The following is a 27,793-nucleotide window of genomic DNA, read 5'->3' on the forward strand; positions in this document are numbered from 1 at the left end:
TTAAATATTAGGTCATATTTGGCAAGTAAAATATGAATGGAGACAGCAGTGAGGATTGGAGAACAGACAGATGGGAAGGATACGATCTGTCCCTGGAAACAGCACTGTTCCTCTTATAACTTCCCCAAAGATACATCCTACAGACCACATGTCCACTACAGCACACACAACACGCATGCAACACACAAACAGACACTTAATATAGGCCTACCACAAAAAATCACACATGCATTGTATATTTCAATATTATAACCGGATTTACAAGCAACTCAGATGCTCGATTCAATTAATTCCAATGGAGTTGCTCATTAGCATGTTGCTAAGCTAACTGCTTTTATTCATGTTTTTACAAAGAATATCCCATGCGTACATACAAATCTGCCACTGAAATTTACAAAAAGATGGTATTTTATAAAAAAGAAGTTTAGCTGTCTACATTTCAGTACAACCTTTGACATATATGCTTTAAAATGCTATCTCTTCAGGCTGCTGAACAGCTTTATAAAGAGTACTGACTGAAAGTATTCAAAGTGACATCAACGACTCCATTTCTTTCCAAATCTGACTTATGAACTCACAGATAATGCAATATTCAAGTATTAAGTATTCTAATTTATTATTAAACGAGGAGATTAAAGCCGTCTATGTTAGCAATCTAAAAGAGGGTAGGAGAATGTGATAGAGAAAAAAAAAAATCAAGGGCAAATTTTTGCATATCAGGTGCAAAGTTAAATGCAACCAAAGTGAAGATGTTAAGTAAGGTTACACTTTTTTTAAGGTGTCCTCGTTACAGTGTAATAATTATACATTTAAGTACTAAGAATTAATTAACTACATGTACTTACTTTATGGTTAGGGTTAGGATTAGGGTTACTTGCATGTAATTATGAATAATTAATTGTTATAATAATAGTAAGTACATGTAACTTGTGTAACAAGGACACCTTAAAATAAAGTGTTACCTTAAAATCAGGCTTTGGTAAAGAACACCCTGTAGATTCTGACCATGTAAGAGCTATTGATGAAACAGCACAGCAAAGAAGTTCACTCAAGCATGTGTTAATGAGTTTTTAAAAAGAACCAAATAAGCCAAGCTTGGTCTATAGGATCGATACCTTGATTGCAGTTCAGAGAGCTGAAAACAAGCACTGCTCTTCTACTAACTTAACTATAATTATAACTGAATTCTCTAGGAAAGCAGCAACTGAAAGCAAAATGGCTAAATAAATGAATAAAGTTCAACCTAATGAGTGAATGGAGAGGGAGACTGTATCATTGTTTCACGAGTTTCGCTATCTCTGAATGCCAATTAAGCAAAAACTGCTTCCTATTAAGAGACAAATGACTACAATGTGCTGAGGAGAGGTGCAAGGCCGCCACATCCGACTCAAAAACACATCAGACAGTGATCCCACAGCATCCTAATGAACAAAATCTTCAGTAATCATAGAGGACTGAAGGGAATGAGGGGAAAGAGCGAGTGTTATAAAGTGAGAAAAAGAGATTCAAACAGCATATGGATCTTGAAGCTATAGGCTACATATCTACAATACGAAAACCTAAGCAAAACCTGCAGGTTAGAAGAATTACAGAAGAAAACGATTAGTTATGCCTGGACAGATGAACACTGGTCCAGTCAGGTGGATGTGGACCACAAAATCATGAAAACCATTAAAAAAAATAGTACTCATAAAATGAGTTCTTATATATATAGTCAAACGATTAATCGCGATTAATCACATCCAAAATAAAAGTTTTTGTTTACATATGTATTTTAATGTATATGATAAATGTTATTATTATTACATATTGATGGTGCATCACTAAAAAAATATAAGAAAAAGTTTCAAATTAATAAAATTAAACAAATAAACTTTACTGTTTTGTGTGGAATGAAAAAATGATCTGTCTTTCAGTCTATTTCGAGATTAAAATATAACGCTGTGAAATTGGTGTCATATTAAGAATTCTACAGCTTTATTCTGCTTGATAAAACTGTAGATCCACTCATGAAGGATACAGTCCCTGCCGGGGAATAGGATTTTGTGGCGCACCATTTCTCCCATGATGCAACCAACTGACCAAATATCCACTGCAGGCACAGAAGCGAGAAAAAGAGAGCGAAGGAAAAAAAGAGAGGTTAGTGTTTGCACAAACCGTCATGAGCGATGGAGAGAGAAATAATAACGTGAGCTGATTATTCCACAACTGCTCAGATCAAAGTAAGAGCTGGGGTCAGACCTCGGGGAGGACCATTTGTGGCAGGAAATCCATAGCCTGACCTCTCTCTGCTTCCCCCATACTCTAAATATACACACTAACATTTCGGTCCTTAGGGTATTAATGTGTTATTTGTGTTCTCAAGCAGTGAAATCTGTTAGTGTTTCAGAAAATTAACAGCAGGTTAGCAAGAAATCTAAGTACTGAACTCATTTTCCCACCCTCAAATCTCCCCTGGTTTTACAGACAAAGTTTAATAAGCCAGTCCTGGACTAAAATTAAGTTTGAGCTGTTTTAATTGAAAGCGAGTTGCACTGACATATCTTAAAATTTGTAAGTGTTATTGTTTTGTTTCAAGATGCACAACCAGTAATCTTTTTTTTTTTTTTTTTTTGAAATCACATTTATAAAAGCTACTTAAATTCCCTTAATGAACTAAGACTTAATCTTGGTTTAGTCTAAGCCCTGTCTGTGAAACCGGGCCATTGACTTTTATCCAAATAGTCCGCTCATTTTAGCACATTTGTAGCATCACCAGCATGTAAATATTGACCAACTATATATTTCTAGACTCATTATTATACTGTTCTGTCAGAATGTAAATTTAATACCAAATGTAAACTCGCTGAATTAACTATGCAATGTAGTAAGGTCATGTGACCACAATATAACATGCTACTGGTTGAAATCTTAATTGTTGCTAAGCTTCACATATCAAATATAATCCTAAAATAATTTGTAGACGGACTAAAAGCCACAAAACTCCAATTGTGATGTCACTGGGTCTATAAAACCCAAATTTTAGAATATAGTCTCATATAGTTAGTATAATATAGTTAACTTTTAAAGTTTTGGTAATTTAGTATGTGTATATAGTATGCGTACTATGATTACTATGCAGATGTTAACCAACTACATCTCTTTCTTGACTTCTTAAAAATGAAAATATTTCATTGCAATATAAAAATGTACTAAATTAAATATGCCATGTAGTAAGGTCATGTGACCACAATATAACATGCTACCAGTTGAATTCTTACTTGTTGCATAAACATACTGGAGCATATACCTACTAATATACCCAAAGCCACAGAACTTCAATTTTTGATGACAAACCCAACATTTCAAATATATGCTTATACAGCTATTGGAATATAGTTCAATAAGAAATTTGGTCATTTCTGAAGTATGTAGCATGTGTGATAGCAGTATGATAGCAATCGGCTACAACACCTACATCTCTTTCTTGGCTCATTAGAATAAAGCTGTCAAAAATGTAGACATTTTTACCCAGAATTCGTTTAAGATGCAAAATTTTTACATGCAAAATGAAAATTCAGCGAATTAAATATACAATATAATAAGGTCATGTGACCACAATATATGATGCATTCAAGACATCCCAGGAAGATCGTATGTAGGAGTTGAATGCACATAAATGGCAAAAAATATTTTTGTATTCTACAAATTGTAGAAGTAGGGTTTTTTTTTTTTGTAGAAATAGTACAGTACATTGCCATCTTTGATCTGCCTAAGATGACTTGAACGGAACTTACATCGTAATTACGACATCCATAATTGTAAATAAAAACTTCCCAATTGCATACTACCAGTTGCATAAAGCATACTGCTTTCAATACTAAATAAAAAATATTTGGACACAAAACTCCATTTTCACAGGGTCTATAAAACCCAAGATTCTAGTGTTATTTAAAAGTGTTGGTCGATCTACACGCAGCCCTGTGATTGGTTTACCGTTTTCCTTGTAGCCCATGCCCAGGATGACCTCCGGGGCCCTGTAGTACCGCGTCACCACATAGGGCGTCATCATAAAGCTAGTGCCAGCGGTTCTCGCCAACCCAAAGTCCAAGATCTTCAGCGTACAGTCAGATTTCACCACAATATTGCTAGGTTTCAGATCCTTAAAGGAAAATATATGACAATAATATTTTTGGTAGGAGATCAGATTCGATCGACTATTTGATTTATTTTTATGTCTAATTAATAAAATAGATCTTCCAAGTTCAATTGATCCTGCTGTGTGTATTCATTGTTCTCACCCTGTGGATGATGCCGGCTGAGTGCAGGTGTTTGATTCCACATAACATCTGGTACAGCAGGTAGGACATCCTCTCGTGGTCCAGTTCCATCTGAATCACCTGGCAGAGGTTTGCATCCATTAGCTCCATGACCAGGTAACTGGAGAAGAGAGAAAAAGGAAGGAAGGAAGGAAGAAAAAGTGAATTCCACAGGCTGGACATCAGCTGAAGTGATCATCCCTGTGGTACTGTCATATTACATCTGCATGGCTTCATTCATTCTTTCGTACTGCACAAAAGAGACCGCCGTGGATCGATGTGGATCTTTACAGCCTCTTATACAGAGAAAATACTTGACAGTCACCAGGAATACTAACAGTCAATTGCATTCTGCTGAGTGCTCAAAAACCATAGCTTCATATTTATGGATTAAACATCATATTTACTATTTATTTGTTTCATAAAAAAATCAAAACATACTTGAGTAACACTCAATCAATGCAAGTACACTATATATATATAGCAAACTATACATACATACATACATACATACATATATTTATGTGTGGTACATTTATTTATAACAAATATACACACACACTTTTATGCTGACCACACTTCTGAAGCTAGTTTGCTGATTTCTAATCATTTAGTCCATATAGACTTGCGTCCCATCCATCTTAATACTCAAATGATCCGGCTGTGACTGAGCAGACATTTCATACTCAACATATTGATCCTGCTCTAGATTAAGTTCACACGGCGTGCAGAATAAATCAAGGCATGGGCAGCACGAGATTCAAGTGTCAGGGGCCAACCAGAGAGTGAGAGTAAAATCAGAAACAACTGCAGGTGATCTATCACCCTCTCTCTGCAACAACACAGCGCTTGTATCAGGACCCTGCATAAGCTCAAACACCAAGGGACATGTTTTAATGAACCTGAATTATCATAAATCACCTTACTCTAGCAGACTGTGCAGTTTTTCAGCAAATGTTTATATAGGTATTGCATTTAATACATCAAAAACATTTACATTATTAATAATGTTTATATGAAAGCACTTTCAGCAATAAATGCCCCCTTCACTTTCTGATAATATATTTCTTTCCTTAGGTTAGTTTGATTTATACATAAATACAGTGACAGGTGTGCTTAAAGCATACATTTGGACTCAAAGGGGCTTATCCAATCAGATTGCAGGGCCAGACCTACAATTGTTTTTTTACATTAGCTGCAATCAGTTTAAATTCAGATGTTTTATATGATATAATCAAATGACTTCATGTCTGGAAAATCTCCAAATGTTACTTACACATCTTGGAATTCCTCTAAAGACTTCTGTGGTGTGAAGACATTTAATAAGCTGATGATCTGGAGGAGAAATGAAGAGAAGAACTTGAGTAAGTCATGAAGTTATACTTTAACTATAACTATGCTCTGTTGGATTAGGGTTAGGGTTAGTTGTATATATATATATATATATATATATATATATATAAAGTATATGAATACATATATAAAATATAAAATATATATAAAATATATAAACAAGTGTTTATTTTTTTTTTAGTTTTATTATTTAGTTAACTTAACTTAAATCATAAACCTTTGTTACTTGGAATAAAACAAACGTTAACTAAAAAAGTATTCCGATTATTTCTTTTGTTGTAGTTCTAAAATAACAAAAACTAAATAAGCTAAAACTAATAAATACAATTTGAAAAATTCTAGACATGATTAAAAAGAAAATGACAAAAACACAACAAAACTCGAACTAACTAAATTTAAAGTAAATCTAATTTTAAATATTACCAAAAACTATAAAAGGATATCAGTGATGCAGCACACAGGTATCAAATGACACCAAAATGACTAGAAAACTACTGAACCATCATTTATTTCTGAACTATTTTTTTAACTACTCATTCAGAATGTGAAGGGTAAACTTTGTTATTTTCCTCGAAAAGAGACTGGAAGATCCATAAAAGGACTGTCAACGGCCGATAAGACGTGAGGATGATTTTATATTTCTGTCACGTCCCAGCTGTCCTTTATAACCCCAGTCCCAGACAGAGACACAGAGAGAGAGAGCGAGGAGGAGGACAGGAGATCTGGCAGCAGCATTGTGAACCCTTCAGTTGCCAAAAAGTGTTTCCTCTCTGTCATTTAACACTATTTCTCCTTTTCTCTCTTACTTTGTCATTCATCATCTAATGCTACCGAGCCCTTGTGTGATGTACAAGATATACACAATAATGTTCAATATGGCAGCCATATAAACAGAAGTCTCACTTTTTGTCTCAAAGGAAACAGTTATTAGCAGCATTTGCCATCAAATGGGACAACGGGGGAGAGATATTGTGATCTGACACTCACATTTTTGTGATTGACACATTTCATAAGCACCAGCTCCCTGTATGCTCTCTTGGCGTGAGTCTGGTTCTGAAAAGGTCTGCTGAGTTTCTTAATGGCCACATTTCTGTCCAGGACGGCATCATATCCAGCACTGAGAGAGGGAGAGAGAGGGAGAGAGAGAAAGTATATTCATTTGTTGGAGAACAGTGAGTTAGGGAGGTGAATGAACAATATTGAAGTGTAGAATGTAGAATCTGAAATTCCACATTCAGAGTGAAATTCAACACATATCACAATAACCACAGTCCAAAAAAAAAAAAAAAAACTTGAAGGACACAAAGTGTTTTTTTTGTTTGTTTTTTTTTTTTTTTTTGCTGCCTAATTCAGTATGCAAATAAATGCGGTAAAGAAGACCAATAGCAATTCAGTATGCAAATATATATTAGAAATACAGATTTTTGAATTTACAGTATATTGAACATTCTATTCATGTGCGTTCATGTTTTCACATTTAATTTGTTTTGTTACAAATATTATATAAAGTAAATAAATGCATAAATATATAACGTCCAAGTTAACAAAAATAACAAGCAATGAGCCCCGGGACATTTTGTGCTATCTTGCATGTATTGTGAAAAAGACTATTTTTTTGAGTTTGTCAGTCACAACAGGGACAGAAAGAAATCGAGTAATGTTGCTGACTTCGTGGAAAGAAGCAGAGTATGAGTCTCTCATAGCAATATGAGGAAAGGGTTAAACCTGGAGACACTCTTTCTTCCATGGAGACACTCTTTCTTCCATGCTCATTAACAATGCAAGAGCAGCAGCACTCCACGGGAAAATACAGGATTAGAGAGGGCCAATGCACTCGGTGTGTGTGTGTGTGTGTGTGTGTGTGGCTTCAATCCCAAAGCACTGCAGAAAACAAGGTAGCCAATGGCTCATTGTGATATAACACATTAGTGTTCTCTAATAAGTGAAGGCTGATATAAATCGTATTTAAGAAAAATTAATGATTCACAATTCAATTTCACAAATAAAATTGTTTCTTCAATCAACAAGTATACCTGGAGGCCAATGGGAGGCAATCAATTAATTTTTGTAATAAATTAACCACAATAAAGCTTTAATGAATCACAGTGGGTGGTTGCCCATCTCAGTAGTTTCCTGCCTTTTACTTTGAGGATTATGGGAAATTAAAGCCAAACAGGCATAAAGTTATATATATATATATATATATATATATATATATATATATATATATATATATATATATATATATATATATATACACACACACATTTAATTATATGTATTACAGCTATTTTAACATTATACATTTTAACGCTACTACATACATAATAAATAATATATTAATATTATAATAATAAATAAATCACACACACACACACACACACACACAAACACACATACATATAGTATAAAATATAGAAGAGATAAGAGAATAGAAAGAAAATAGAAAGAAAATGATATATTAATACACACACACACACACACACATTGAATATATTCCCCTCAGTGTGGCAGGAAGAAAAGCTGGTAAATGCAGCAGTAGAGCTGTTGGTTAAAGCACTATATTTTTTACGACTGGACCAGGTATAAGAAGTGTTCTGAAAGCTGCTGAGGTTTACGGCTGAATGCTTCAACCCACAAGGCTGCACTGAAAGAGTCTCTCTTTAACCGTGTTGACATGCGCTGGTAAAGGCTGGAGAGCCATTGTTAATAAAACATGACTAACACAGGTCCAGGAAATGTAATGACTGAAAAATGAATTCCTCCTGTAGCACCCCATGCAGCCACAGACAGTGTGCCATGTTCTAGAGTCAAAACTGACCTTCAGTCTTTTAATCCCCAATAAAAACCTTTTAAAAAGCCTTCTGGGTGAATAAAACGTGAGTGCTTGGGCACTTGTCTGTTTTCAATGCAACCTTTTTTAAAACCTCCACACTGGACTACAACTCAGCAGCCAAAGACGTTTACCTCTAAATCATAGTCTGAAATCAAGATTTCCAAGGTCCATATGGAATTTGATTCACCTATGGATTATTGAGCGGACAGTCAGAGCTGGTTGTACAGCAGATGGTCAAAGCAGAAGGGGGTGAGGTACACCAAAACAGTCTGTCTAGGAGGGGTGAGGAAAAACCCTACAGACGAGCCACACACAATGAAAGAAAACCTACCGTATACGCCAAATCAAACTGACATTACAAAAGAAATTGCAAATAAACCACACTGTAAAAATTATATTTTCGAAGAATGCTGGCATACATTTTTAGAAGAAAATACTGTTTTAGTCTTTCTAATTAAAAATGTCATTAATTTTATTTAATGATTAATTAATCAATCAATTAATTTCTTTAATTCAATGTTACTAGCTGTTTCTTAAAATTAACTCTTAAATTTACTAGCAGTTCCTGAGTGGAAATTGTTTTTACATCGAGTGCAGTTGAATTATACAATTATTTCATTCCACTAGAAAGTAAACCAGGTGATTTGAAGTCATCAAGATATTCTCTCAGCTGCAGCAGGAAAGTTTCTTAAGCATGTTTTGGAACCGAGATCTGATGTGTCCATGGTAACGGCAGCTTGAGAGATTTTTTAGCTAATGGTGGCTGTAGATACCCATTTATGTCAAAGATGATGTCACGGCTGTCTCTCTAGGTGGATAATACACTGCAGCATTGCTCTTCAAGAGTCCTGCCTACAGGCAGCTGTCACAAACCAGACTACACTTTAACTAACTGAAGCTACAGCATAAAAACTGTTTGTATGACTAGACCTGACAGATATAACCACAGACACTATATCAGTAATAGGATATATATAAGGAATTGCTTGTCTAAAATTTATTATGTGATCATTTTCTTTTTGGCATATATCTAAAAGTATTATTTTTTTTGTAAGAAATACAAAAAACTAAGTGTCAAAACTTAATTTCTATCTAATGAAAATTATAATTGGTAAATAAATTCAAAGAAATAAGCTCCAAAAATGGTCACAAAAAGCCACTTACGTCTTGTCTTCCCAAGTTACACGATACATTTAAATGAGAAACAGATTGAAATTTAAAGGGATAGCTCACTCAAAAACAATAACACAAACACAAATATTATGGAATACAATAAAAGATATTCTGAGGAATGTTGGTAACAAGACCGAAGTTTTGGATTCCACTGACTTCCACTGTATTTAAAAAAAAAATGCAATGAAAACCAAATCTGTTTGGTAACCAGCATTCTTCAATCTTCTTTTGTGTTCAACAGAAGATGGAAACTCGTACACGTTACATAGTAGGTTTAGTTGAACAAATAGTATATGAACAAATTTGGAGAAACTTAACTATACTTTACTTGCTCACCAATGCATCCACTGCAGTGAATGGGTGCCGTCAGAGTAACAGGTTTGTTTATTACAAACCCGCAGTTTTTTTTACTTCATAAGACTGATAGATTGGAATCATATGGATGTGGATTATTGGGATGTTTTTATCAGCTGTTTGGACTTCAATCTGACGGCACCCATTCATTGCAGAGGATCTACTGGTGGGCAGGTCATGTAATGCTAAATTTCTCCAAATCTGTTCCAGTAAAGAAACAAACTCATCTACATCTTGGATGGCCCGAGGGAGAGGGAGTTTTCAGCAAACGTTTAAATGTTAAATGTTTAAAATGTCCTTTAAATCTTTATTTACTAAAGATGAGTAAGATATATGACATTGTTTGCAGAATTTTATTCCACTAAAAAAAAAAAAAAATTAAAACTCTCCAGGCAATAAATACATTAAAAATCATGTTCAAAAGTACAATAATCAAAGCACAAAACATCTCACACCCCAAACCCAGCTCTATGCAGAGAAGAAGTGGAAAAGATGACAAAGTCGCTGACAGCCGTAGTGGAGTTTGGTGACAGTCTGGTGAAATGAATCACAGCCTAGTGTAATTAACTTGACACTAAGTTCATCACAGTGTTCAGCTCCCTGCCAGCTGCACAACAGTTTGGCTCAGAACCATCCTATCAAATAGTTTGTGTTCTCATTATTTTTTTCTCATAAATGACAGAGTCTTTGTGGCATACACGAGAACTGTAAATAAAGGCGCTTTTTTTGCTATGAGAGTTTATATAATCATCAAGCTATTTTTTAGAAATTAGTACTAGAGTATTTCTGATTGAATATTAGAACTAATATAGTAAATAATATTAATTTTATGCATTGTGTATGCATATGTTTATACAATACGCACACTGCTGTTATCATCTTTGAGTTAGGTAAGATTATTTTGTTTTTGAAAGAAATCTCTTATGCTGAGGCTGCGTTTATTTGATCAGAGAGTAAAAGTGAAACAGTAAAACAGCAATACTGTAATATATATTACAATAAGACTAAGAATAAAATTGAAATAACTGTTTCCAGTTGAATGTATTTTTATATGTAATTTATTTACATCCTTAGCATCATTACTTCAGTCTCAGAAATGACCTGCAGAAATCATTCTAATATGTTGATTTGCTGCTCAAGAAACATTTCTTATTATTATCAATGTTGCTGTTGTGCTGATTACTATTTTTGTGGAAATGTATAAGATTATAAATGTTTTTTTACTGTCACTTTTGATCAATTTAATGCATTCTTGCTGAATAAACATGCAATACGCAATCATAAATGTTCAAAACTGTGGAATTTGATACTGTCACATCTCACAACCACATTACATTGCATGTTTTTTTCAGGGCATTGTCCCAAATTATGTAATGTAAAAAATGTCCTTTGGGTGTCCAATCAACTAATGAGCCAAGCAAGTGTTCTAAACCATGATTGAACGTGGAGGGTCAAACTGAGCGCATTTCAATAAGGAGATAGTATTAATAATAGGACAAATGTCTTGACCTACTGCATTTATACAGTGCACAATATACTTTATATATAAATAGAGTATTGCAAGTACGAATGCAGACTTCTGAGAAACGCAAAAAACGTATTTCTTCCACGGTTTGGGCCCAGAAATCCCGAAGGAGTCTGACAGCATCCTTTTGCTTCTTTTGAAATTGCTTTTGTACTGCATAATAAATTATATAATACAGAACGGATGCTTGTAATGTTTTGGGGAATTCGGTTCGGTTTATATTTACTTGCGTGTTTATTTTCTTGGCACATATCTTTTAACCAAACGTCCAATATAGGAGAGAGTTCTGCAAGGTAAGAATCTGATTTTCCAGCATATGCAGTCAGGAGATTGGTGTGCGAGTATGTGGTATGATAAATTATTAGCGGCACGATGCCAGATGCTCATAGCTCTGACCATTACTCGGAGGAAAGCAGTACTGCGTCATCTAAATATTCAGCATGTGGCTTTCCAGCATGGACTGTGAATGATATGACGGATCCATTTAATAACTCCACAGACCCAGCTAGCAAAAAAATATGCTGTGAAAAAGTCATGAAAAGGTTGTAATAGCCTAACCTACTGTACATCTATACAAATATCAAAATTATTCCAAACATTTGGCAGGTATGAATTTAGGCAGAAATGTTGCAAACATTATCAATATCAGTGATCAAATTTAATTTATATTTTCTGAATTCAAAGTAAATTCAAATTTTATTTAATAATTCCATCTATAAAGTCACAGCTGTCATAAAGGAATCTTCATAATTGACTAGAAACTTGAAATGAAATGAAACCAAATTAAATTAAATTAAACTAAATTGAATTAAATAAAATATAATAAAACCTCAAATGTTGTTGTTTGATTTTGTCTAGTAAATTTCACAAATTATTACAAAACATCAGCAATTAATGCACTGAATTAAACTGATAAACTGAAATATATATTTTTTTTTTTATAAAACATACTCCAATAATTGTTACAATTTCAAATCAATACTTTATAGTGTCTATGGAGTCTTCGTAGTCAAAATAGATAAACTGCTAAACATTAATTGTGATTTTTAGATTTCTAGCCTTTAAGCTTTTAAAGTTTTTATAACATTTTTGAAAATACTGCAGCAATATAACCAAACCACACCAGTTTTATCAGGGCCTGTGGAAAACATGTGACTTTGCGGTCCTTTTAAACTGTCCCCTCTCTCTCTCTCTCTCTGGAGAATGATGTGGCGTTTGTTAGGCTAATAGAGCTGCCATGCTACATCATGTGACTGCTGCTGAGGAGAGGAAGCTAAATTAGATCAGGGTTGTCCGTCCAGCAGGCAGGATAACTGCATCCAGCAAACCAGCCAGAACACATCAACAACGTCATTAACAGTCCAGTCCTGCCTCCCTGCCTTCTCCACACAACCAAACCGCTGCCACTGAGATGCTAGGAAAGAGGACTGGGGGAGGGGGAAAAGGAAAAGGGAGGGCCACCTTGATCCAGATCTCCCATAATCCCTTAGGCAGAAGTCTGCGACTCAAAATTCATTATAAAAATCAAACGGTTTGATTTTTGTGGAGCGCAGCGAGCGCAACTCGGATTCAGATTAGCTGCTGTCTACTGGGAACTGCAATTCAACCTGCTAAGAAACTCCTAAATATGGCTCTTAAGATTCAGGAAGATGTTTGAGAAGCATTATGCCATACGGACTTCTTTCACAATAAAAAGACAAAAGTGGTGCATTATGGGTACTCACCACACTATTCCCTGAGCCCCAGAACCGATGGGCTTTAGGTTTTGGTAGCGTTTGAGAACCGTGAAGGTGGAATCTCCTACTTCCACACTGTAGAACTGGTTGTCCACTTTGCTTTTACTCATGTTGTAATGCTGGGCAATGTAAGAAACATCAACTTGTTTGCCAAACCCCTGGACATGGAGAAAAAGATGGATGTATGAGCTGAGAACATCACAGAACTTGGGTTTAGACAGTTGATGTAAGCACTTGTAAGGCTATTATTTTTTTTTAAAAAAGCACATTCATAAAGACATAAACATCTGTTTTAGCCTCAAATGATTTTCATATTTTATTTTGTTTCAAGTAAAAAAAATTGTACTTTCAGTAAATAGCTCACAGCAGCAACTTTATTTCACATAATTGTGTTGCAATTGTGAGATATAAATAAAGCTGCAGGGGATACAAAATTGTGTATATATAAACCCATATCATTTTAGTTTCGCTACTGGAGAGAAAACTTTTTTATCTCTGCTTGGCTGAAGATCTCATATAAGACTGTATTAAGTTATGAGAGCTCTCTTCATTCTGGAGCTCATGCCAGCGTTGGCACAAGGTTCAGCGGTGTAATCGATTGTACTAACTGTCACATACTGAATATATTCCTGGCCATGCCAAGAGAGGAAACTGTCCACATCATTTCACAAGCTAGATGGTAATTAGTGTGTGAGAGAATAAAATGCATATAAAGTCTATTTTCATCATGGGAGTCACTTCTCACTGCAGCGGCCCCTTAATAAACTGACTGCGCTAATTAGAAGCTAATGAGCTTAGATTTGTGGTAATTGTGGCCTTTTATTAAGGACCGAGCACATAGAATGCTGTGGTTTGGTTTAGATTGATAATTGTGGTGAAACTAGTTCCATTCTAAAACCTGTTAAACTTCCTACCGAGATGGCATTATAAGGCAGAAACGTTAAATAGTATAAGAAATGAATAGCATTACAGAAATATTAACGTTGTCATTTTTTTACTCAATAAAAATATAAGCTGTGTAATTTTTTATATGCATTAACTCATACACTGCAGGTCAAAAGTTTGGACTAATTAAGATTTGAGTTTCTTATGCTCTCCAACGATGTATATACTTAAAATGCAGCAAAGCTGTAAAAGCTGTAAAACACTATTACATTTATAGTAACTGTTTTCTATTTTATGATTTCTTCAGTGCCACATGATCCTTTAGAAATCATTCCAATTACTGATTTCCTGTTCAATTATTATCATTTATTATTGGTACTCAATAAGTAATTATAGCTGTTATTATCATTAATGTCACTTTTTTTTTGTTTGTAGAAATCCTGATGTTGTGAGCTTAGCAACATGCTCGCATTAAAACATACTGGAATCAATTCAGAGTCAAGTCTCCTGCTTCCCAGCAGAACTGATACACTTTTACACTTTCAGGGATGTGAAACACTCTTGGTTGTCATTTAGTCATTTATCTGAAGTGACCACCAGCACACTTACTACAGTGACGGTCCCTGTGGAGTACAGAGGTTAAGTGTCTCGCTCAAGGACACAGTGTTGATTCATGGATTGATCCTTCTGGAATATGAACTGAGTGAATTTTTTATCTGCTGGTCAACTCCACCTACTGTCTTCTTGACCTGTGAACTGTACGTCTCACCAAAAGATGATGAAGATCATTTAAAGCCCAAAAGAAAGAATGAAAGTCAAAAACCCCAAGGGATATTTGGTGAATTAATAATGTTTTGCTGTGCTACTGTGATTTCTTTAGGGAAGAGATGCTTTACTTCATATTTAGATTAATCAGAAGGAAGTTTCATTATGTGAAACCATGCATCATTATTATATTCTGATATACCGTATGAATGTTAAATGGAAGCTTGTTGGGCCGTTGGTAAAAAAAAAAAAAAAAGGTAACTGCAACTTTTTTCCCACCGTCCTGAGAAGAAAAGTCTTAATTGTGACTTCACAATTACCTTCTTTTTTTTTTTCAAACTATAAACTCAGAATTGTGTGTGTGGGGTGGGGGGGATTGGGGGTAAATCAAATATTATATTTTTCTTAGAATCTAATATTTATTATAATTAGAAGTTTCAAAATTCATAACTGTGAGAAAAAAGTCACAATTACCTTTGTCAACCTTGTTACAATACAAATGTTACAATATAAATCAGACAAACAACGTTATATTGTCATATTGTCACAAGTGAGTCGATCAACAGCTCAGAATTTAAGGAAGATGTACAGCTATAAAGTAAATTTAAAGGGATAGTTCACTCAAAATTACTATTTACACACTCTTATGTCATTCCATCTTATTTTTTTTGTATTTTTTTTGCAAAACAACAAAAGAATAGCTATCAATTAGACATTTTCTAAATATTTTCCTTTGTGTTACACATACTGAAATCTAAGTCATTATACAATAAAAAAGACACTTTCTTGAGATAAAAAGAAAAGAAACACACACACACACACAAGGATGAGTAAGTGATTCAGATTATATATTTTCCTTTTAAGTGCTTTTAAGATGACCTTAATGAATATCTGAATGGCTTGGAATGCTGTAAGCTGTACATCTTCCTCAAAGGCTCAGACATCACCTATATTAATTATAGACAATGACACATCCATAAGAATGACGGACAGAATGGAAGTGAATGAATACTCTACCTTTTAATTTACCTGTATGGAACACACACCTGACAAAAGGCAATCTTCACATCCAGGACTGGAGCACTGCAGTTATATAAGAAACATCTGTTCATAAATACCTGGAACACAGGAATTAAGAGTCATGATTAAAAACTGAGTGAATAAATATAGCTGAGGTAGTAAGACATTTGCTTTTTATTCCGTAAATCTCACTTCATCTCAAAATGACTTGGTTTCTCAAGATGTTTTTTTTGGCAGATAATGATATGTGCTAAAAGAGAGAAAGCTGAGACGATAAACAACAATCTTTTTTTCTCTTCTCACATCTACCATCTTCATTCTGCCCTGTGGATATAAGGGCTCTCAGCACACTGAGGATCTATGCATTAGAACAGGCTTTCCAAGAATAGTCAGTGTCATCCAGGAGTCAAAGACAGCATGCTAATTCCTGCTGATTATTTCTTCCGCCTGCTCTGCTCTGTTTCCTGTTTAGTTTTTTTCTCCCAAGGGACGAGGAGGAGCTTTTGGTGAGCGTCGTGCACCCTGCCTTTTAAAGATATTGAAGCCCTCTGGATATAGGCATTAAATATTCATTAGTGTTTTCCAGACTTCATATCAGCCAGCTGTAACAGAATGATCAATCCATATGGATGCACAGCAATATGTGAGTCATTTTAATGGTATGATATTTTTAAACTTATTTATAGGCAACCATTATACTTGGTGTCAGTGTATAGGAAAAAAAATATTATGATGAATTGGTGAAGCGATATAAATTTAGAAGTAGTAATATTTCAATATTATCAATAATAAATAAAAAAATTTAAAAACATCTTAAAGACCCCAATATTTATTAAATATGTTTGTTAATACTTTTATTTAGAAAGGATGCATTAAAATGATCAAAAGTGACAGTATAGATTTATAACGTCACAAAAAAATTCAATTTCAAATGAAAGCTGTTCAATGAGCTTTATACAGTATTCATCAATAGAATCCTGAAAACGTCAGTACATACATTAGTACATACATTAGTACAACAATAATAAATAATAAGCCATCAAAGTAATAAATACCTTTTACACTATATAAAAATAGAAAACAGATTTTAATTGGAATAATAATGTGTAATAATTTCAATATTTTTTTATATGTAATATATGTTGCAAATGTTTGTATTTTAGTCAATTAAATGCAGGGTGAGCATAAGACATAAATTAAAATTAAAATTTTTATCCAAAGCAACTTACAGTGCATTCAGGCTAACATTTTTTTACCTAACATAAGACATCAAAAAAATAAACAATATATATATATATATATATATATATATATATATATATATATATATATATATATATATATATATATATATATATTAGGGGTGTAACGATACGCGTATTCGTATTGAACCGTTCGGTACGACGCTTTCGGTTCGGTACGCGGTACGCATTATGTATACCGAACGGTTCGTTGGAGTAATTAATTATATTTGAAAAAAAAAAAAAAAGAGAGAGAGAGAGAGAAATATAATGATATGCGTTCAACAAGGTAGCCCAATAACCCAAACAACGTTACAGGCAACGCCCCTGACACTCCCGAAGAAGAAAAAAACACCATCTTATATGTTTATGTTAGGCTACTCAGCAGGCGCTCGCTCACTCAGTACACGCTGAAGGCTCGTTGCAAAATAGCCAATGCGTTTAACAGACTAGAAATGAGAAGATCCTCCAATAACCAACAGGTCTGGTGTTTGGGTGCACTTTGGATTCCCTTTAAGCTATAATGGTGATGGCAAGAGAGTGGTGGATAAAAAAACAACGGTATGTCGCATCTGCAACATGACAGGGTACACCAGCGGGAATAAAAAAAAAAAAAAAAAAAAAAAACCCGCGGGAATATCTGGGATATATGCGTCAGTACTATCTGGGAAAAGACGAAAAAAAGGAGAAACATGCACGCAGCAAACTATCCCTGCAGCATTTAGACACTATAGCTTACAGGGAATCCAACCCAAACACCAGACCTGTTGGTTATTTTAGGATCTTATATTTCTGGTCTGTTAAAGGCATTCGACATTTTGCAACGAGCCTTCAGCGCGTGCTGAGTGAGCGAGCGCCTTAGGGGCCGTTCACATATCGCTCCTAAAAACGCGTGGAAAACGCTAAGCACGTCTTTCTCCTCCTTTCCAAAGCGCTCGGGCAGAAGCGCTCATGAGGTGTCTGTCTTTGCTAAGCAACAATGACGTGCTCTCTCCATGAGACGCGGAAATTTCAGCGAAGGATAAATGGATTTGCAGCTCTAAAAATCGCTTGCAGTAGCTCTGCTACTAAATTTATTTCAAAATTGCAATCCATATTCAACTATGATCAGCTGATCCTTCATCTTGGCTGAGCTCTCAACGTTGTTACGGGAAAGGATGAAGCTGATTGGTTAGTTCTTGTCACATGACCCGCGGTGCGCTTGCGGCATTCTGAAAAGTTGAGATGTTTTTACATTTTGCTGTATCTAAAACGTATCGAACCGAACCGAACCGAACCGTGACATCAGTGTATCGTATCGAACCGAACCGTGAATTTTGTGAACCGTTACACCCCTAATATATATATATATATATAGCATAGTATCTAAAGCATCATATATGGTTGTGCCTTTGATGCTGATCTGAAATTGGTTGGATGTGTGAAAACAGCACTTGCTATGACAGTCTTGCTGGTTTTGAGTGGCAGCTTACAGATGTGTGTGTAAATGGCATGAGGACTGTCTACAGCTCATGTGTGTTTGTCAAATGACTGACATTAACAGCATCACTTTCATTTCCTTTTCACAGCAACCACTGAAGCACACAAACCAGCACTGCTACTTCTGCAGTCAGCTCAGAGACAAAGAGCATTATCGGATACCAAGCAGCTTTTTAACCTTCATATTATTGATTAAAATGAGTCAATATGATGAAAAGAATGATCCAAAGAGAAGAGTGAGAGAGCTTAAATAGCTCCTGCTTCAGTAATTTGAAGGTTCCAATCCTTAATGACTATTTTCTCTCATTATTTGCAGTCTGAAGTCAGTTAATGTTCTAATAGCAGTGTAAATTTCTGATCGATACAGGGGCTTCTTCTAAAAACAAGCAATCAGCATTAGAGGAGTGATTATTTTGCTGCTTTACCACACATACTTCATGCAGCCGATATCACAAGGGAACGTCTTTCACAGATTCAGCTTTGTAACCGATTAAAAAAAAAAAATCCACATTTAATCAAAGCAATGTGCTTTCCTTTGCATTTTTGAAAAGTTTTGCGTACAGATGCCAACGCTGTCAAAAAGATAAAACATTACTAAAAACAGAACTACGTACTCTGCATGCCAGGACAGTAGATGGCGATGTCACCTTGTAAAGAAACATCATGTGAACACATATGCATTCACAATGCCACCGTTTTTCATAAAAACAGCCCCTTAAGGTCACATCTTACCAATCTGACTTCTGTGAACCGTAGTGATGGAACAAGCAAAGATTTTCAATACTCAGAATGCATTAAATCAACTGCTTAATTTAATGATTCACTGTTTCAAAGCACTTGAAACAACGCAGGCTGGAGGTACCCGCTGGTCAAAACGGTTTAAATGCAAAGAAAACATGTATGGCATTGGCTCCTTTTACAAACAAATTGCAAATATTTTCATGAAAGTGTAATCTATTAAATTTAATATTTAAATAATTAAAATATGAAGTAAATATGAAGGTTTTGTAAAATTAGTTTTGGCAAACTAGGTCAATTAATAGAAGCAATTAAGTATCTTTTTTTTTTTTTTTGTATTATACATGTGCAAGTATTCAAATTAATTTCATTGAAATTTAATACATTATAGCCTAAATTTGGCCCGGTATCAGCTAAAAACCATCACGCTTGTTAATGGGTTCACAAGATAAATGCAATAGAGTGGCAAACAAACAAAGCAAAACAAAAAACAAAAGAGAGGTTTGATATAGCATGATGTAACAAAGCACCAAAGTCAAACCACTGATTCAAACCAAAACAAATCACTGATTCTAACCAAAACACTGATTTGAAACCAAACATCCCAGCTATTTTGAAAAAACAAACAAACCACTGATTCAAACCAAAATAAACCACTAATTTAAAAAAAACTGATTCAAACCAAAACAAACCACAGATTCAAACCAAAAAAAAACTGATTCAAACCAAAACAAACCTGAATCAAACCAAAACAAACCACAGATTCAAACCAAAACAAACCCCTGATTCAAACCAAAACAAACCACAGATTCAAACCAAAACAAACCTGATTCAAACCAAAACAAACCACAGATTCAAACCAAAACAAACCTGATTCAAACCAAAACAAACCACAGATTCAAACCAAAACAAACCTGATTCAAACCAAAACAAACCACTGATTCAAACCAAAACAAACCACTGATTAAAAAAATATATTCAAACCAGAACAAACCATAGATTCAAACCAAAACAAACCTGATTCAAACCAAAACAAACCACAGATTCAAACCAAAACAAACCTGATTCAAACTAAAACAAACCACAGATTCAAACCAAAACAAACCACTGATTCAAACCAAAACAAACCACAGATTCAAACCAAAACAAATCACTGATTCTAACCAAAACAAACCACTGATTAAAAAATATATATTCAAACCTAAAAAAACCACTGATTCAAAACAAAAGATTCAGAAATGTTGTTTCAAAAGCGGCCATCAAATTTGTGAGTAAAACAGGATATTCACAGAAAAAAAATACAGGATTTTAAAAAGGGGATATTACATTCCAGTATTTTGGAGGAATAAGAAATAGACACAAGACCAGATACAGAAAAAGGCCAGTCTATGCTGCTCAACACCTTTGACTGAAATGGTGTGTTTACTGTTATGAAAGCTGCTAACATAAAATCACACCTTCAACACTCTCACCATAGAAACAAAAACAGAACAACGAGGAAGTGTTTGTGATTTTTAATTATTAATATATTAAGAAAATAATCTTTTACATTTTCTGAAGAAAACATGTTGCGCTAACACATGCTAAACATGCTACCACGAGTTTTTAGCTTGTTCTTATGCAGATGCTAGGTACTGCAAAGGCTCTGATTTGAGCTAGTTGATTACTAGCTCATGTCGAAAGAGCTCTCACATATGCTGTTCCCTAGATATGACTCAGGTCTCTCCTTTTTTCAGTAACAACAGTGATGTTAACCTTAGCAAATACAGCTAATGAATGGATGGTGCTTTATAGGAGAAAATAGATTTTTACAAAAATATTAAAAAATGAAATCCAAATCCCATTATTCTCCACACTTAACAGCACTGGTGTTGCATTTAGTGTGCATCAAATCAACACAAGTTTTAAAGTCTCCACAGCAACATATTTCACGTGATCTTGTTAAATTAGATATTATCGATTGCTTAGATAAACTGGCATTAACATTCACACTCTCTAGCCTGCTATTCAATAAATATCTGACAGCACATAAATAGTTGAGCTGCACAGAAATATTATCTATAAAGGGGAGATTACAGCAAGGTCAGGGGCGGTTGGCCTGATGAATGAGGCCGAGAACCGATGAGAAACCTTGATAAGAGAGTGATGAATTACTGACTGCAAATATGCTATTAACAGACAACAGGACGCAAGCAGAGAGCAGGAACTCTGCCTTCCCAAGTGGCCCAAAAGGGCAATGCTGTGGCAATAAAACTCATGCCTGGAGATTAGAAACAGCTAGAGAGATGCACTAGAAATCTTCCTGTTATAGATCAAGTATAGCCTCTGAATAATACAGAATTGGTGAGTTTAATAATGCTGGATTGCAGGTAAAGCCCTCTTGCGCATCGACAGATCTTCAATCCTCAAACCTGTCTACAGAGTGACGTGAAGGTGGGTAGTAGAGCTGGATGTTAAATTACAACACAAACTATAAATATAACACTAAAAAAGTTCAACATTTTTGTGAAAGAAATGAATGCTTTTATTTAGCAATGATGCAATAATCACGTGACAGTATTTTCATAATGACACAAAATAATTGGATTGCTATTGTACACCTATTTTTTTTATGAAAATGAAACCTCAGAATTATTGATTGAATTATTTACAAATACTTTAAATCAGTCTTAAATTTAAATTTTTCTTCAAATTAAAAAAATTCAAGGAAATATGTCTCATTTTTAATAAATGCATTCTTTATTTGTTAGTTGATGGACAGTTGATGCCATTAGCACTTAAAACTAAAAACATGAATCAAGACATAACTCTATTATAAACGGTCCAGCAGAGTCTCTAGCAGCTGACACATTTCTGCCACTGAATGGTATATATGTGTGTGTACGTTTGTGTGTGCTGCATAATGCCAAAATCTGTCATTCACACAGGTGGTGCGCACCAGAGGCTAATTTTGTAAAGTGTTTGGACAGCGTGTGAAACATTTAGTGCACGGCAGCCATACTGAGATGAGCAGACAGGTGATTTCAGATCTACAGTGAATCATCACACCTGAGACCCGACAGATGGAAAGTGTGCATCACCCTCTAACTCTCCTTCCTCCTCTTTGTCTCCCTCAACTCAGTTTCATGAACGGAAAACATTGGTTAATTAGTCCACTGTGTCTGGAGCTTTCGGGTCAATTTACACTGATGATCTGTCAGAGGTCTGTGCTCCATTTAAAACCAGATATGGATATTACTTGATTACTACGAAAATCCATTTAAATATTGCATTGCACAAATCTTATTTAATTCAAACACACAGCTTTTCACTTCAGAAGAGGTTAATTGATAGACTGAAGTTGTTTGGATTAATTGTTTATTATTTTGATTGATTTTATCAGCTGTTTGGACTCTCATTCTGACGGCACCCATTCACTGCAGTGGATTCATTGGTGAGCATCTGATGTAATGCAAATTTTCTACAAATCTGTTTTGATTAAGAAACAAACTCATACCTTAGACAGTCTGAGGGTGAGTAAATTCAGCAAATTTTCACTTTTAGGAGAAGTATTCTGTTAATAAATACTGTACTATTATATAAATACTACTAAAATAACACTGAGAAACAACTACAACAAGCCTTGTATGACAGTGCTGTGAAACCATGAGAATCAGAAATATGCTCTAATTATTCCATCATTCTATCTGTCAATCATCAGAGATTTGGTAGAAGTATGTTGCATGGGAAAAGCTCAATTCAGGCTTTAATTCCTGTTAAATGAAGAGATAGGCAGACAAGAGGAAATCTTGCTTTTACAGTGAGGGGTAGAGAGATGAAACATGGCAGCAGATGGGGGGGAAGAGATTTTATTGTTATTTTTGAATTTGTTTTGGCAGGGAGAATGCCAGGCATGCTTAATTACAGAGATTCCTATTTTAATATTTAAGGTTTCAGTTTTTCAGTACACTTGAAATGCAAATACAAAATCTCCAGAATAAGAATTAAAGATAAAATATAACTATATTTTTCTTTAAATTAATAGATTTTACATTTACTAAACAAAATGCACGCTTCCCGTGCAAAATTTACTGTCGCTCTGTTTTCATCCCTTCACATTCAGGTATTCACATTTTATATACTTTTATATAATTATTACTATGTTGATTTAACTGTTATTTTTCATAATTTTTAGTTTTTATTTGTAATATCTACCAGCTTTTTTTGGTTTGTTTTCTATTTCTCTTCAATTTTTTATTTATTTCGGATTTATTTGTAGTATTTTTAGTCATTTAATTTAATAATTTAAAACAAATTTTTGCAACAATTTATATTTTTAGAACAAATTCAGTTTTTCCTGTAATATTTACACAATATATAATTTTCTGTTTAATTTTTGCTTTATTTCAATTTACGAAAATGTTTTTAATAGTTTTAATCTTTAACAGCACTTGACAGCCCTGTGAATAATCATATAATTTCCAGCCATTATTGCAAATTAGAAACCTTGCATTTTTCTTATCCAAAAAATGTACCACTTAAATAATATATATATATATATATATATATATATATATATATATATATATATATATATATATATAATTTTCCTTATTTTTTTGGTAGGGGCTATTGAAAATATGCTGCCATATTATGTTTAATAAAAATCTGAATGCCTGACCTGACTTGTACTTGACCTGCCTTTAACAATATATCCAGTTTAAAACACACACACACACATGACAGGAAATGATCTCAGACACACACACAGGGGTCAAAAGGGCTCAAATCAGTGCTCGATTCACAACAATACCAAAGAAAACTCTCCAGACATATTATCTGAAGAAATTGCCATGACAACAGAGCCCATAGAGATGCATAAAATCCCCACGGGTGCATAAAAACATACACAATCAAATTACAGACTTACAGTGCCTCAAAATCCATTGACATGACAATGAAAACGTGCAAATGTGAATACACAGTTCACAGGCCTGTATCATGACAACAAACGAAGAGCAGTTGCTTCTGTGTTTTTATGCGTAGCGGCTGTCGATAGCAATGCGGCTGATTTACTCAGGTCATAAACACATTTCTCTTCACCGGGAGCCAATCTGGGCCCTGTCGGCGGGGCCGGGGCCCGTCTTCAATGACAGTGCTGGCAGGTATCGCACATGTGGGCAGCATATACCGTACAACACATCAGCTGAAAAAAGAAGACAGATGTCCTCGCTGCTGCTTATGTTCCAGATCCTGCATATAATGATACAGGGTTGCACACAGACACAATGTCTGATAGGAATCTGATATATTACCATTTGTTTGTGTGTATGCAGCTTTAATAATCACTAACGTATTGCTAAGGTGTGCTAGTTCTCTTCTAAAGAGATAGTCCACCTAAAACTGACAATCCTTTCATCATTTACACGCCCTTAATTTGTTTCAAACCTGTGTCAATTTCTTTCAGCTGTTGAACACAAAAGAAGATATTTAGAAGAATGTTGGTAAACACAAAGTTGACGGTAGCCATTAACTTATTATTAAAAAAATAAAAAATTCTCCATGCTATTAAAGTCAACAGCTACCAGCAACTGTTTGGTTACCGTTCTTCAAAATATGTTCTTTTGTGTTCAACAGCTGAATGAAATTCACACAAGTTGCACTGCAGGCGAAAGCTCAGTCAACATTCTTCACAAGAAGCAGTTCAAAAACGAGTTGTCAAACAGACCATCCTCTAGGAGAGAGCAAAGCTTGAGGATCAGATGAGCATTTCAGAACAAAAGTGACTGAAATCATAGACAGATGGAGTAAAAACGTATTCTAGATCACCAGAGCTGTGCTGTGGCGCACAAAGGATGAAGACACTTCATAATTTAAACCATCTTCAGTTGGAGGCTTTGGTAATGTGCAGATTTAGCTGAAACAGAATATTAGAGTGAAATAATGTAGGACGGGTCTATAGTGCCTTGGTTTCATTGGTAAAAAAGAAAATGAATTTCAGATGCAGAGGAATGCATTACATTTTGATGAAACATTATGAAAACTTTTTTTTTTTTTTTTTGCACTGATAAATTGTGCACAATAAAACCAGTGACGTATTAATAAGTAAATAATACATTTCACATTATCTGTCAAGAATAACTTACATTATGCCTTAAAAATGTGATTTGAAGACGTGTTTTTATTTGACTCTCATTCGACTCTCATTGTTCAGAGGTTAAAGTCGAGCTGGGAGCGAGTCTCAGTGCTGACAGTTTCATTTAACACCTCAGCTTTTCTGATTTAATATTCTCAACCACCTTCTGGATTATTCAGCAGTTCTGCAGTCAAACTTTAGTTTATACACACTCTACAGAAACACACTCAAGCGTATATTATTCATACATTAATTTTCTCCCCAAACATGCTGACAAAGTTAAAAACAGACATTGCTGGCTGCCAATACGAATGAACATCAAAAAAAAAAAAAAAAAAAACATTAAAGGGGACATATGACATGGCTAAAAAGAACATTATTATGTGCCCATTTCTGAAACGCTCTTATTTTTACAAAGCTCATTGTTCTGAAAAGCAAGGTGTGCTCTGATTGGCCGCTTATCCAGTGTGTTGTGATTGGCCGAATACCTCAAGTGTGTGACGGAAATGTTACGCCCCTCCCCATATTGTGATGCCGTCTTGCAGCACGATGATGCAAAACCAATAAAACCCATTAAAACCAGGCATTTGTTGCATCCAGTCGGGACAGAATTATAGATTATAATGACTCATACTGTGTTTTTACGTGTTGCATTGCGTATTGCACCACTTTAACATAAAACCCATGTCTGCATTTGTGATCGCATAAATGACAAACAACAAGCGCTACTCTACACTGCTCAAAACTTGCATTTGAAGTGGCAATTTTTTTAAATATAAAACATGTACTTACAGGCTGTAAGTCAAAAGCACCAGACTGTCCTTGCAAAGTTGGAACTGTCTCACTTTATAGAACAGCCTTTGAGCACAGATCAATTATTGGCTAGTCTGCAGATTCAGGAAACAGTCCTACTGTACATAAAATGCGTCAGACAGCGTCACACACTGTGGGCTTGAGTGAGGAACAGCCGGTGGGTTAGAGAACAGCACGGCCGGAGGATTTGATGAAGGACACATGTGACAACCCCAGGCTGGACTCCACTTTGTCCACGGTAAAAGCTTAACAGTGCACAGTTGATGTATTTCCTCAGCGACCAGCACGAATCAGCTCTAGGCATGATGAAGCAGATATCGTCTTTTTTTGGAAGGCCAAACAAAGTAGTTTCGCTTTCACCACAAAATACGCACTGTCTCCACAACATGGCAGCAAAAACAATACAGTGAGAATAGAGTTATGCCTTCTTTCTTTGCATGAACATTTGGGCGGTGTAATGCAAATCTTCCCACACAGTGATGTAGATATGTGGGGGCATGTTTAAACGTGCCATTTTAGGGGGCATGGACGAGTCTTAAGGGGCGGTCACACTGCACTTTTGCGAATGCGTCAGACTGGAAACACAAGCTCATGTGAAAAATATTGCGTTTCGCTGCATTCCAAAGTTCAAGTTTGGTGAACTCGACCTGCGAATTCACATCACGTGAAGACGTGGGACCTTTAAAAGATCGATAAGTCACTGCATGACCTCTCTGTTTAGAAATTCAAAAATGAAGGAAGCGCTAATTTTATCTGTATAGCGCAGAGTCCTATTTTATAGAATGCATCTTTAAAAGATGATAAAAAAAGCTGCATGGTTCACAGTGTCAATGGAAACAGATACAGATGGAACATTTGAATGAGGACACGTTTTATAATTTTTTTTATTGCTTAGTGTGTATATATTTATATAGAGAGAGACAGAGAGTACAATATAATAAGACGCTTTCGAAGCCGTCGCAAAAGAGTCAGACACAGTTCACACACATGTTAATGAATGTTGTGATAACTGACCATTATAATCCGCTCCTGCCCATATTTGCAGCGGCGTCCAAAATAATTTCGCACATTCACAGTCTAGTGTGACTACCCCTTTAACTTTTATAAAGAATATCTCCTTGGTTTTGAGACTTTAGTCTTTGTAACTTTACAGATCTTCTTTATGCACCAAAGAGCTTGTAACACTCCAAAGAGAAAGGAAACATTGAAATCACATTATATGCACCCTTTAATATCTTAGTTGCTTCTCCTTAACAGCAACACAATTAAATAAACAGCAAATGGACACTTTTTGATTTTTTCATACTTTTCTTCTAAGCAAATAAAATCAGCAGTTCTCACAGTAGTTTTAATAATCCACAATAAGACATCTCAAAAAATGTTCAACTGTGCTCAGATTCATCAAGATACAAAACTCACAATCAAAAGTTAGAGATCTAAATATAAACTCAAACATTTCACA

General features: G+C 34.9%; 1 protein-coding gene across 12 annotated transcripts in view; it reads right to left on the reverse strand.

Moving 5' to 3' along the window:
- Positions 1–27,793, reverse strand: part of LOC113038881 (mitogen-activated protein kinase 10) — a 58,447-nt gene that overhangs the window by 18,068 nt on the left and 12,586 nt on the right. For 6 of the 12 annotated variants that reach the window (XM_026196652.1, XM_026196650.1, XM_026196649.1 and 3 more), the window contains 7 exons: positions 15,972–16,043; positions 13,264–13,433; positions 6,639–6,768; positions 5,575–5,633; positions 4,281–4,419; positions 3,976–4,141; positions 84–155 (listed from right to left, as the gene is read on the reverse strand). In XM_026196652.1, coding sequence (XP_026052437.1) covers positions 84–155; positions 3,976–4,141; positions 4,281–4,419; positions 5,575–5,633; positions 6,639–6,768; positions 13,264–13,433; positions 15,972–16,043 — 808 coding nt within the window. Of the gene's footprint in view, positions 1–83; positions 156–2,020; positions 2,093–3,975; positions 4,142–4,280; positions 4,420–5,574; positions 5,634–6,638; positions 6,769–13,263; positions 13,434–15,942; positions 16,044–27,793 lie in introns of all 12 variants that reach the window. The other 6 variants (XM_026196653.1, XM_026196658.1, XM_026196651.1 and 3 more) reach the window with 4 other exon arrangements.

This window comes from Carassius auratus, chromosome 21 (assembly GCF_003368295.1).
Source record: "Carassius auratus strain Wakin chromosome 21, ASM336829v1, whole genome shotgun sequence".
Lineage (NCBI taxonomy): Eukaryota > Metazoa > Chordata > Actinopteri > Cypriniformes > Cyprinidae > Carassius > Carassius auratus.